The 13,864-nt window shown below is 28.3% G+C and overlaps 1 protein-coding gene across 1 annotated transcript in view; it reads left to right on the top strand.

Moving 5' to 3' along the window:
• Window positions 1-13,864, top strand: part of LOC136986983 (E3 ubiquitin-protein ligase MYCBP2-like) — a gene marked incomplete at its 3' end in the record, with an annotated part of 256,645 nt that overhangs the window by 148,925 nt on the left and 93,856 nt on the right. The window contains 6 exon segments of the mRNA XM_067284616.1: window positions 154-209; window positions 1,593-1,765; window positions 4,614-4,758; window positions 7,429-7,620; window positions 11,759-11,930; window positions 12,545-12,645. Of these exon segments, the coding sequence (XP_067140717.1) occupies window positions 154-209; window positions 1,593-1,765; window positions 4,614-4,758; window positions 7,429-7,620; window positions 11,759-11,930; window positions 12,545-12,645 (839 nt within the window).

The raw sequence follows: 13,864 nt of genomic DNA, 5'->3' as shown, positions 1-13,864 counted from the left end.
TTTTAGCTAATTTATGAATTATTATAATTATAATTAAAAAAAAAGATGTAATTTTTAAGTTAGTTAGTTGTGTTATTTTATTGTGTTAAAATCATTTATTTAATAATAATGCAGTTAGTCATGTTTATGAACTTTTTTTTTTAAATATAAAAGCATCAATTGGCGAAGTTGAAGAAGATTTGGACTTGATTGAAGAACTTGCACATCAGGTACGAAATAAAAAATTAAATTTATTATTATTTATTTATTTTTTGAAAAATGTGCAGAATTTTATGAAAAGTAATAATAAATAATACTTAAATATTAAATATTTATAAATATAGAAATCAGATAGAAAGTACTGTGTACAAATATTTTTAATTCTATTGCACTATTATAAGATATAATAATATTTTCTATATTATATATAATGAGGATAATTTATAATAAAATGTGCTCAGAAATAATTAAATTATCCTGTAGCAAGTTTCAAAATCAAAATGATTGTTTAATTTTCACTAAAAGATAAAATTTGGTAAGTAAATTAATACATTTTTTTGAAGATAATATGAACATATGACAAAATATAGTATAAAGAAGAAATTGTACTGTCTTTTTGCATTAGATTTATTTACTTGATGTACATGAAAGTACTTAAGTGCATTTAATTTATGCAAATACATGCATGTACTTTTGTGTACATCAAGTAAATAAATCTAATGCCAAAAGACAGTACAATTTCTTCCTTACACTTTCCTTCATTTTGAATATTTTTCAGTGGTTATAACTTCTCTAAATCTGTAAATCAGTGGTTCTCAAACTTTTTTAGGATTTCTTGCATGTCGGTCTCTCTACAATTTTTTAGATTGCTTACGGACCCTTTAAAATTGACTACAATTTACATATAGGCTACTGTTACCAAAACATTTTTGACAAATAATTATTTATTCAGAAAATGCCAAATCTTACTCATCAAATGTACATTCCATGGGATGGATGCATCTGCTTTGCCTGAAGTGATTTCTTCACAGTCCCCTGAAACCACTTCACAGTCTTTGCAGGACCATGGACCCCAGTTTGAGAACCACTGCTGTAAATGTTTTTGCTGTAATGAATAAAGGTGTAGAGGAAAATGTTTGTTTGTTGTCTAAAAAATTTTTTACGTTAATGTAACGTGTATTTGTAAATTATATTTCCATGTGACTTTATGTAGTAGCCATCACAATTAAAATTATCTTTCATCTCCCAAAACACTGTAATGAAAGAACAGTTCCTATCTATTATTGTTAATCTGCTTAGTTCGAAGAACTTATAAAACCAGCAATAAGTCAGTTTATTTCCACATAAATTAGACAAATTACTCATTTTTTTTTCTTACTACTAGTTTATTTGTTATCATTATCTAAACTTAAATTAATCTTAAATTTTCATATTATTGTTTAGGCTATATTAAAGTTAAATTGTAATTAATAAAATTTGTGAATTTGGAATATAGATGGACAGTTAAGCTGTATTTTAAATTGTTAAAGATATAAAGTATTTATAAATTCAATTATAAAAATAAAATTATATAGTTCATTGAATTAATGTTTTTTTTTTCTAAAATTTTGCAGGTATATAATGATCACTCTAATCTTCTGTCTAAGGGTTTTGCTCTTGCACATCCTCCGACAATACATCAGGCTTTAGAAGGGATTCTTCCCTTCAGTAATCAGTCTAATGAGCATTCCTTTCTTCGAGACTTTGTTACATGTGCAACTGGTACTAGTGGAGGAAGATTAGCTAGGTAAATGCAAAATATATCTAATTTCTTTTTTTATAATATTATGTTTGGCCTTTTGACAATTATATAAATTATATATTTGACAATTGAATATAACAATTGTTTGTATTAAACTTTAATTTATTGTAGCTCAATGTAATACATCAATTATTTGTAATATGTCAAATGATTGCCAGATTACACTGGGTTATAATAATGCTATTGTTTAATAATTAAATGTCAAGTAACTATGCCATGAATAACCAGTATGGTTATATCTACATTAATAGTTTTGGAAGTGAAGATTTGGTGGACATCTGCTTAGCACAACAGGGAATGCATCTGCATAGCAAGCAGGGATTATGGGTTCAAGTTCTGCTCCAAGTCAATTCTTTTCATCTAGAATCTTCTAAATTAATTATTAAATATTAATTTAATTGGGCTGCAATTTTAAAAATCTGTAGATCTATAAATTCCCACTGTCATTGTCTGTCTTTCCATAATCTCATGGATGGAATTAGATAGATGAAATCCAAGACCACATATGGAAAGCTTAGGGGCAGGAGGCCCCGATTAACTGTATATGAACTTCCAATGCAAACTGGAAGTCACATTATTTCAGTTAAAAATTTTTTCCTGAAAGAAGTTAGATAGAAGACCGGCATGACTCTACTGTTAAAGGAAAAGTATGATGTACAGGGCAAGTCACTACTAATTTGAGGTGGAGAGAGTATATTTTAAATTAAATTAAAAATATGATTAAAAGTTGCAACCTGGCATTGTGAGGATGTCACAATAAATAATTACTCATTGAAGAATTTTAAAATGTAGTAGCTAAATTTAAATGTAATAAGTCACCTGGTATAGATCAGATTAAAGCAGGATGTTTTAAAAGTATATCTGATCAATTCCTGTTGAAAATTTTAATCTGTTTAACAAAATTAAAAGAACTGCAAATTTCTTCAATAGTTGATTGAAATTTTGATATGACCCATTCATAAAAGAGTTGTTGTTTCTGACCCCAAAAATTATCATCCAGTTTCAATAGTTCCAGTAATTGGCAAATTATTTATGGCTATTTTGCATTCTCATTTAATTGTTTGGATTAACAAAATGAAAACGTTACATCAAGAACAAGCAGGTTTAGAATAATTATTTTAAATGGGTTAATATAGGAATGACTTAGGAAGAAAAGAAAATTATATGCAATGTCTGTTGATTTTAAAATTTCATTTGACAGCATAAATCATTCTTGTTGTAGGCTGTGGGCTGTGCTTGGAAAAATGATGATCAGCAAACATGTTTTGAATTTGACAATGGATATTTACAGGAAGGCTAATGCGAGGGTAAAATGTATGAATGGCTATACAGAGTTGATTGATATAAAGACTGATATACTGTAAGGTGAAATCTTAAGTCATATGTTATTTTCTTTATATGTGAACAAACTTGTGGATCATATTAAACTGTCTGATCTTCTGGGTTTGTTTCTTTCTGATGATAAAGAACTCGATATATTAATGCATGCTGAGGATACAGATATTATAGCAGTTACCCCAAATTTGCTACAGAAAAAAAATAAATAGAATTTTTATGAAGATTATGAGTTAAAAATTAATTTGTCTAAAGCAAAAGTGATGGTGTTTAGAAAAGGCAGTAAGCTCTCTCATTACAACAAATGGTATTATAAAGGTCAGTTACTGGATATTGCTTCAGAATATATTTATTCATGAATACTGTTTTCATCTTCAGGTTTGTGTTTATTTGCAAAAAAGCAATTAAAAAAAAAAGTAGAAGCGTGATAGGGACTATGTGGCCTTTATTATCTAAACTAAGTGTCTGATGTTGATATGTATATGAAATTATTTCATTCGTTAATATATTCTGTATTCTCTTACAGATCTATCTGGGCAATGAATTCTTTGTATATTTTTTCATTGGATTTATTAACTTTCTAGGTTATATGATACAAATAAAAATTGGATGTTCTAGAATATTAGTTTTGTTTATTAACTTGATAATTAATTTCCGGATAAGAAGTTTGGAAATGTCAGATTGTGCTACAATAGAATATGTAAATTAAAATTTAATAGTTTGAGTATTAAGCATAATTGAATATTCTCATTAAACAAAACATTGGATAATTCTCTAGACACTATGGGAATCAAATGCTAGAAAGGTACTTGCAGATAATCATAATATCTTATTGTGAACAAAGCATACAGAGGGATTGGTCTGAGGCAGAACAGAATGATCTTTGTAAATTATATTGTTCACTTAAGTCGCATTTTTACCAGAATGGTATCTTAACTCAAATATTAAAATTTAGTCCCAAGTTCTATAGTATTATTTAACAAGAAAATCTGTATTAATTCTAATGAAAAATGTCTGTATTGTATTTCACGTTAAAATGAGACTTGGGAAGATGTTTTGTTTTGTGACAAATATAGTAATTAGGACAGGAAGATGATATTGCTTTAACTTCTGCCTATGAGGGTGTGCCTTGAAAAATTGTATTTGTTTTATTTTTGCATGTTTTAACTTAAGAATATAATTATACTTTTGTATATTGTAAAAATTCATTATGTTGTGATTTCTATACTAATAACAATGTTCATACTAATGTATTTCACCCTTGTAGTAGACATATATGTCACACAATACATAAATAAACAAATATTACTTATTATATCCTTCATTCAGGTTTTTAATGAATTTCTAATGACTTAATTTATTTATGTTTTAATAAATAATTTAATCAGATTGACTTTAATTCAGAAAAAAGAAAAGCTTTTGAATATTTGTACTTATGGTTTTAATGGTGATAAATATCAATTATTTCCATTAATGAATTTTTCTTTTGCCATTTCAGTTGGTTACAGCCAGAATCATATGTGGATCCTAAGAAATGTGAATTATTATGTAGTCAAGATGAATTAAAATGTGGATGGCCGGCAATAATAACCGTTATAACAAAAGATCAATATGGTAAAATAGTCCACGTTCCAAATTTGAAGGTATGCTAATTATCATTTGAACAATCTTATTAAATTAAATGCATGTTTTATAGAAGGTCCTTGTGATATTATTTTATATTTAATTGGATTTGGAGAGATTGTGAATTCATTCTAATGCTACAAAGAAATAGTTCTTTTTCATATACCCATTATCGTTCCCCAGGGTTAATACTACTGCCCTGCCAAAACTGCTTAAGTGCTAAGCTTGTATTTGCCATTTTGTCGATACAAGAGTTTAACAAGTAACACACAAACAGGAAAAGTGAGCATTATGATTCTTCATTTTTTGAAGAATAATATTGATTAAAATTTTAATTGGTATTATCAGAATTAAAAGGTATTTTTGAACTTTTTGTATAAAAAGGCCTGTTCTTTCATTTAACACAAAAGATCCTTTAAGAATTCTGTAATCTATATTTATTGAGTAGTTTTGAGGAATACATCTTTTTTCTTCAGAATTCATACTTCATATACAGTAAGAAAAATGAAAAACTTATAATTAACAATGTTACTAAGACATATTAAATAATAAAATGTTTTGATGCTTTAATATAGTAAATTGACATTGTGAAAATGCTGTTAATCTTGCACTAGTTAAGGAATGTGAGCTGTTCTGCCAGTAACTTCTCTCTGTTTTCATTAGTTTATGGCACAGCTTTTTGGTCTTTCTATAATATATAATGGCTAAAATTTTCTTACTAGGTTTTTTTACTTAGTTTCTTTTATGTAGTGAAATTAACACACAAAATTATAATATATTGATTCTGAAATTGAGATTTACTTTACAAAAGAATTTACTTAAATAAAGATTAAGAACTCTTTGAGAAAAGCTTATTTTAGATAAAAATTTAACTTATAAATGAAGTCATTAACAAAAATAAAAGATATAATCTTAGAAATTTTGTTAGTTTATTATAGGACAACTTTTTCCTTTTCAATGATATATTGTACTTAGTATTAAGGAAGAAGAAACGTTCTTACATTGTGCCAGATACATATATTAAATTTATGGTAGAATGTTGATTTGCTGAGACAGTGTGGATCAATGGTACCTTGGTTAAAATGGATGGTCACGGTTATTTTGGATTAGTAAGATACCACAGTCTGCTTCTTTCACCATTGTGATATTCAAAATGAAGACTTATGAAGGTTTATTAAAGATATACAAACATCTCAAAACCCTATATTTCAGTAATTTAATGATTAAATTTTTCTGAATTATTATGTATTAATTCTAAATAATTTTAAAACGAAAAAAACGAATAGAAATGTGTTAATTTTGAAGAAAACACTTCAAAGTACAATTTCCTTTTTCTCGCCTTAGCGCGAAACTTGACACTGATGAGTCATTGTTTACACAGCTGGATGACCTTGAGAACAGCTGGTGTCGTGTTTCGCGGGACATTCTCATGAAACTCTCGGGAGGAGAAGGGTAAAAAGTAGGGTGAATACTAGATGGCTGGATATTTCAAAACTTTTTTTTTTAATTACGATTTTTATTGAAATTTCCGACCCCCCCGACTTAATTAAACGTAATTATAAAAAAATCTATTAATTAAAAAAATTAAAAAACTATTGGATGTTGTTTTTTACATCAGAAAATAGCTTTAAATAACTTTACCGAAGTAAAATCGGTGCGCTAGAAGTTTAGAAGGATAAATAAAGTTCTATAAAAAAATCCCATAAAAAAACAATTAAGCGTTAATTGCCCGTCATTAAGGGTTAATTAAAATCGCAATAAAATTTTTTCGCGCGGGAAAAAATTTTTCAAAAAATTTGGGGTCTGAAAATACATCCGAAAGTCCAAAAAAACATTTTTTTTTCGCCGATTTTTTTTCTCCGAGGGTCTAAAACACCATTTTCGTTAGTAGTACCACAGTCTGCTTCTTTCACCATTGTGATATTCAAAATGAAGACTTATGAAGGTTTATTAAAGATATACAAACATCTCAAAACCCTATATTTCAGTAATAAGCCAAACAATTAATGGATTAAATCGGGCTACTTTTCTGCAATTATTATCTATTAATTTCTAAATAATTTGTCACTATAGGGACGTGTTAGGTGGCATCTCTTATTAATGTCTCCTCCTAGTGACATATTATTCAGAAATTAATTAATAATAATTGTGGAAAAGTAGCCCAATTTAATCTGGTAGTCATTTGGTTTATTAAAGATACAGACAATTGACAATATTTAATAGATGCAAAGTGTACAGTTGGAGAGGAATATGTGAGTAATAACAGCACTGTAACATTCTCTATCTCTTTAACCACTCACTCGGCACAGTCGGTACTAGAACATTTATTGCGCACAGTACAGTAAGTTTATGGCAAATTTTTTATGAATTATAAAAAAGTAGTGTTTTACACTTATTGGTTTGCCTCAGAATAATTAAGGTTCTATTATATATTCAGATCAGTAAAAATATTTCCAAGCTGCATATTTAAGTAATTAAAAAAATACAGTATTTTATAATATATTTTATGTTAGGAATATCATTCATAAAAAAAGTTTTAAGTAGTGAATATACAAAAATGATTGATAATGTTGGACCTGAACCTTTTTCTTTTCCTGAAAGGCATTTAAACGACTAATCATGCTGCATTAAAAAATTTGACAGTTACAAAAAATTATTAAATGAAAATAATTGTAAATATAATCTTTTAGGTAGAAGTAAAAGCTGTTCCACATAACGTATACGATGCCGGAAGCGGAGATCCGAGTAGAAAAGTTCCTAGAGTTAGTCAGCCGGAAACGGGAGTCATGACATTTGGGAGTCATCCGCCACCGAATTTAGATACTCCTTACGAAATAACAGTAAAGGATAAAATGTTTTATTATGCTATCACTGTTATGAAGGTGAATACAATGCTATTTATAATAAAATATGATTGCATTGTAAAAAGTGTCATTTTTTAATTAATGTAATTCAATTTATGTTTTTGCATGCATAAACATTATTTAAATATAATATATAATATTCTAAAAACAATCTGTTAATTTTAAATATATCATATTCAGTTAATAACAATATATATAATTTATCTTATATCAATTGACTCCATGTTCATTGAAACAAAAATAATGCTATACAGATTTTCTATGTGGTGATGATATATGAAATGTGTCAAAAAATGTTTAATTGAAATAAAATTTGTTTAACCTTTCAAACTATTTATAACAGTAAACAGTATTTTTGTTTAAAGGATATTTATTTTAGCATTATCATGTTACTATAACTATTGCATAATATATATAAATATTTAGAATTTATGTCACAATTTAACTAGGTAACTATCATAACAGTTTTTAAAATTAAAAAAAAATAAAAAAATCACTAACTTTAAGTTTCTCATCATTCAAATGGAGAACTTAAGGTTAGTGTGTTTTCTATTTTTATTAATATATTTGTGCAGATTGTGGAAGAGTTGATGTGCTCAGTTTTCTTATGCTCTCTATACAATCTACATCATTTGGCATTAGTCATTTCAGGCTTTTCTGATTTTTAAAAATTTTTCTTTTCAATGATATACATTAACTTAACCATTTCCGTGCTGGTATACGCCCTTAGGCATATGTCATGTGACTTGCCGTTAATTGGTGATGCGAGATTCGCCTTTAGGCGTAATTAATCAAAAAATTTGATTAATTTCATTACATTTGAGTTTTCCAGCAATCTTAGCTTTGATTCGCTCTTCTGTAGGTCAATTGACTTTGTTTAAGCCAATAATTGTTTTGTTACCACCCCTGGGCCATAAATATTTCGGTAAAAAGGACTCCCTACCATTCTACAGCAAATCTTTGCAGTTAACTACACAGTTGACTGAAAACAATCAAAGGAAAATTTCTTCTACAGTTTTATTGGGTATTTTCTATCTCTGTTGACATTACTTTAACTAATCACTGACTTGTGAAAGGAAAAAATTGCCGTGAAAAGCCCCACCTCCAACCTTCGAAGTAAATTATAAACAATCTCAATAAATTCGCTTTTTAAATCGTTTTTTAGCTCTAATTAACTAATTTAATGCAGTTGGACATTAAATTAGGTAATTTGACAATATTTAAGCAAATAAATATATTTTTAAAACTATCTAGCAATAAATATTCTCAAGAAACTCCACCTCCCTATAGTAAGTCTATGGAAGATGTTCATTCTGTTAATTGGCTTTAAAATTGTTGTTTCTACACCTATTATGCTGTAATTGGTAATTTATATTATGACTGAATCAACTTTGACGAATGAGAGACTTTTTTAGAACCATCTGGTCAGGATTTTCTCGCGAAGAACCAATCCACACGATTAAAGTCAGAATGTAAACAAATGTTAAAAAATAGCTACACTCTTCATTTTAGAGCCATACTTCTACTAGTTTTTATGTTATTTGACTTTACTTAGACAAGAAGATTTCTTATCAAAAGCATTTAGCTGAAAAATTTACTGGAAAACGCATTACTTCCGGATATTGCATAATTGCAGGAAAAAATTAACTAATTGCTTATTTTAGTGTATTATTGTATAAAGCATTGAAAAAATATATAAAAAGTGTCAAATATTCACTATTTCAAGCAGAAATATAATATGATGATAAACTTTAACATGTCACTTCACAATAACAATCAACTCTTCTCCTGGCTAAGTAATTTGAGACGTATGTAAATAATGGCAATAACTTCTCCCCCACTCAAGCTAGAGAGCTACAGTTTGTTTTGTTTAAAAGAAGACAGATGTGTTTATCTAATAGATGCACAAAGTTCAGCAATTCTCTGTAAATTAATTTTTTTTTTCTTTCGTAAATTCAAATTTTAATATTATTTTAAATTTGTATTATACTATAAATTAAACAATCATAAACTGTAATATGTTTTTAATCAAACACAAAAATAGATTAAACATAGCGTGATTTTGAAGCAAAATATTGCGATTTAAAAAATTATCCAATAAATGCAAAAAAATGTGCCACAAGACGAATTCCACTCAAAAATGTTCTGTAGATCACCAGAATGGAGTAGGTTAAGAAAACCAAGCACATCAACTCCAACATGAATATTTTGAGTGTGTCTTCTGAACCTATAGATATTGTCTTGTAATGTGATAACCATCAAGACTTTATTTGTTTATATCTTATCCTTTCACTAATAACACAAAGACAAATTCACACCTTAAATAATTGCAATTGTGTCCCATACACAACCCTTTCAATTTTTTTTTCATTTGCCTAACATCTGGATAACTTATTGCAGTCAGTTGATGCCATCAGGCTGAACAATATTGTGTATGGGACATTTTGGACCATGTGGCAGACCTCACGCAATTTATGTATTTTTATTTCTTGTATTTTTTGCTGTAGGCCACATACAGCATGTGAAGATCAACAATTTGTTAAAATCAGCATGATTATTATTGGACTGCAATTTGAAAAAATTGTAGACCTATAAATTCCCACTGTCATCTGTCTGTCTTTCTTTAATCTCGAGAACGGAGTTATATAGATGAAAGCTAAGACCAGATATGGAAACCTTAGGGGCAGGACACCCCAATTAACTATATAAGAACTTGATGCAAACCAGAAGTCATATTATTGTGATTCAAAGCTTTTCCCCTGCAAGCAGTTAATACATGATCTATGATGACTCTATTGTTAAAGGAAAAGTCTGATGTATGGGAACAAGCCACTACTAATAATTTGAGGTGGCAAGCATATATTTTAAATTAAATAAATTAAAAAATATATCAAAATTGCAACTCGGCATTGTGACAATATCACAATAAATAATTGCTCGTTTGTGATATGCCTTCTCTCTAACTGCGAATTTCCATTTTTAGATGGCCTGCAGAATTTCTGAAGTATACCAAAATATCACCATAAAGTTTAAAGTCAGGTTTTCAAAAACACCACCAAAAACAACCCACTTTTTGCCAAAGCTCTCACTATAAGTTTCAGGGAGGGATGGGGAAAAATGTAATGACCTGAAATGGGTTTGTGCTGGATCAAAAATAGAATGTGATAAGTGATTTCTCCTCTCACGGAGTCCACAATCTTTTGTTTAAATTATTTTGAATTTACCAACTCCTTGCTTTAAGTAAATTCAATATAACAATGCAACATGAGTCTTTTTCTTATTTAAATAAAATTTATGAATTTATTTAAAATTAAATCATGAAATTTTACACATGATGTAGAAATGACATAGCTAATTACATAATCGAATTTATGCCCAGTTTTTCATTTTCTGTAAGTAAATGAAGTGGTTTTTTTAATAAAAAATTTATATAATTATTTACAAAACGGGCTTAAATAGACAGACTTGACTGAATATTACATAATGGAAAGGGGAAATACAGAGATGTTAATAAGTCGGGGAATAATGTCATAATTGGTCAGGGAATCACAGTTGGAATTACCTGTATGAATCTTGAATTCAGAAATTTTTTTGTTAATAAATAATTATAATGGCCACTGCCCAGAACATGACTTTATTATACCTACATAGGCCTTTTTTTTTAATAAATTTATGTTTACATAAGATTTTAAAAATGTGTTATCTATTTTATGATGAGCTTTTTGGGAAACTTTTTAAACAAAGGAAGTTCAATCAATATGATTGTTTTTGGCTAAAACTGGTTACTGTTTAAAGGCAAGTAACAAGGGATAAAAATACTAATTTAGGGGATGTGACCCATTACTTTATGCCTTACCATTATAATTTAAGACTAAGTAAATATTTATTTTAAAATAAATGTAAATGAAATAAATCAATTTTTAAATATGATGTTTGTCTGATTTAATTAATTAATGAAACTCTTAAAAGCTTAGGTTTAATTTAATTATTTTTATATGTATTATGTATTAGTTTTGTTATTAAACTTGTTTACCCTTCAAATTAAAAAGTTTTATATTTTCTATTAAATAAATGAAAAAATTAATTATTTTTAATAATTACTGATTGATTGATTAGTATTTTTTTTATTAAAATGAAGTTTTTTAAAATAATACAGGCATACGAGAATTATTCTTTTGAAGAACTGAGATACGTTTCGCCTACTAAAAAACGTCTTATTGAAAATATGTTAGTCCGAGCCAATAGTGACGGCACTTACACTGCTAATTGGAATCCTGGTTCTGTAGGATGGTATTTATTACAAGTTACTATTGATGGATTTGATGTAGGTAAGAAATTTCTTTAAAAATAGTTAAGTTTAGTAAAATATTAAAATGTTTTTATTTGTGTAAGACATAATTACACATTTATTTTTATAAAATTTTTTGGTTATTTTACCAATGTTTATATAATTAATGTTGTAGTTTCAAGACTTCAATTAAGATATGTAGAAATACTTTTAGAGCAATTCTTTGTGATAAATGACTCAGTAATATATCACATATGTAGTAATAATTTTATAACTTTGGTGTGAAAGACAATAACATATTTTTGGAGAAAATTTTTGAATTGAAATAACATGCCTTACAGTTCAAACCAGAAGTTTGTATATAGTTAAATAGGGCCTCCTGCCTCTAAGCTTTCCCTATCTGGTCTCAACTTTCATCTATCTAAGTCTGTTCTTGAGATTAGAAAGAAGAGATAGACAGACAGATGCCAGTGGGAATTTATGTCTGTAATTTGAAAATTGCAACTCAATAATATATTTATCATTGTTTCTTAATAAAATTTTAAAAATATTTTTATAATATGATTAGATTAAAAATAATAATACAGTTGCATTACAGTTTAAATAAATTGTATATATAATAATTAAAATTGATATTTTATTACTGTATTTCAGGTGGTTCTCAACAGAGATCAGTTGAAGTTAAAGAACCTCCACAAGGTCTAACGCTTCCTGCCAAAAATGTTAGCCAAAAGACATCATACCAACCAAGCAAGGTATCAATCTATATTAAAGTGTGTTTCAAAATTATTTTAATGGTAGTAAAAGAGAAAAAAATTGGAGAAATTTGTGATAAAAATGAACACACACAAATTTTAAAAATTTCATTAAGAATTGAGCAGTTTTTAAATAAGGTATGCACCACTTAATGATAGTGATATGTTCTGAGAAATATGTTAAGTGACATCCTTGTTAAGCAAGTATCATATGAGTGTATTTAGACTAGTGATGCCACAAATAGTGATTTTGCCGAATACCGAATATTCGGCTATGCTCTCGGCCAAAGCGCCGAATATTTGGTGGCCAAATGTTCATCAAAATATGTGTACGTTTTGCGGGTGACAGGTTACGACCTCTCTCATTGCGGTGGGTGCAGTAGCGACACGACGGGCGCATTTGGTTTATTTGCGAGTAGATCGTGTCACGACACGCATTATGTTCATTGTTACATCAAATTGTGTTACTAATAGTCCTTATGACTATTAGTAGCACAATTTGAGCTTGAAACATGGTTCAACTTTGATGAGAATGACATATATCTGGTTGCCACTTTTCTTGACCCATGTTTCAAAGCCAGTTTTTTGGAATTAGTTCAAACGCGAAGAGCAAAACAAAAAGTTCTTTTAGAAGCTCTGAAAATTAGTTGTGATGAGTCTACTAGTACTGATGATGATTCTTCTCCACTCTGTAAGAAAAGAAATATCAATGAAAATGATAAAACCTTTGAAATACACGACAGTTTCTGGAACTGTTTTGAGGAAGTCGCTACAGAAAATATGCAAAATGATAAGAATGTGGAGAAGAAAATTGCTATTGCAAATGAGATTGATTTTTATATGAAAACTGTTTGCCTAGATCAGACGGCAGACCTTTACAAGTGGTGGTCAGCAAATGCAAAACAGTATCCAAGCCTGACAGAATTTGCTAAGATTTATCTATCATTTCCCGGCAGTAGTGTATATAGTGAGAGGCTATTTTCAGAAGCAGGTATAGTTTATGAGGAAAAACGCAATCATTTGCTATCAACAAATGCTGAAAAAATTGTTTTCATTCATCACAATTTACCACTGATAGATTTTAAGTATTAAATGTAATAATTTGTAATTAAAATAAATACATTTTTGAGTTGCGTTTTTTTCCCATGATTTGGTATTCGGTATTTGGCCGAATAGTACACAACATTCTGCTGAATACCAAATATTAAAAAAAGTAGCC

This window comes from Centruroides vittatus, unplaced genomic scaffold, assembly GCF_030686945.1.
Source record: "Centruroides vittatus isolate TY-2023 unplaced genomic scaffold, ASM3068694v2 scaffold_1431, whole genome shotgun sequence".
NCBI classification, from domain to species: domain Eukaryota; kingdom Metazoa; phylum Arthropoda; class Arachnida; order Scorpiones; family Buthidae; genus Centruroides; species Centruroides vittatus.
This window is presented reverse-complemented; position numbering and strand designations above follow the sequence as displayed.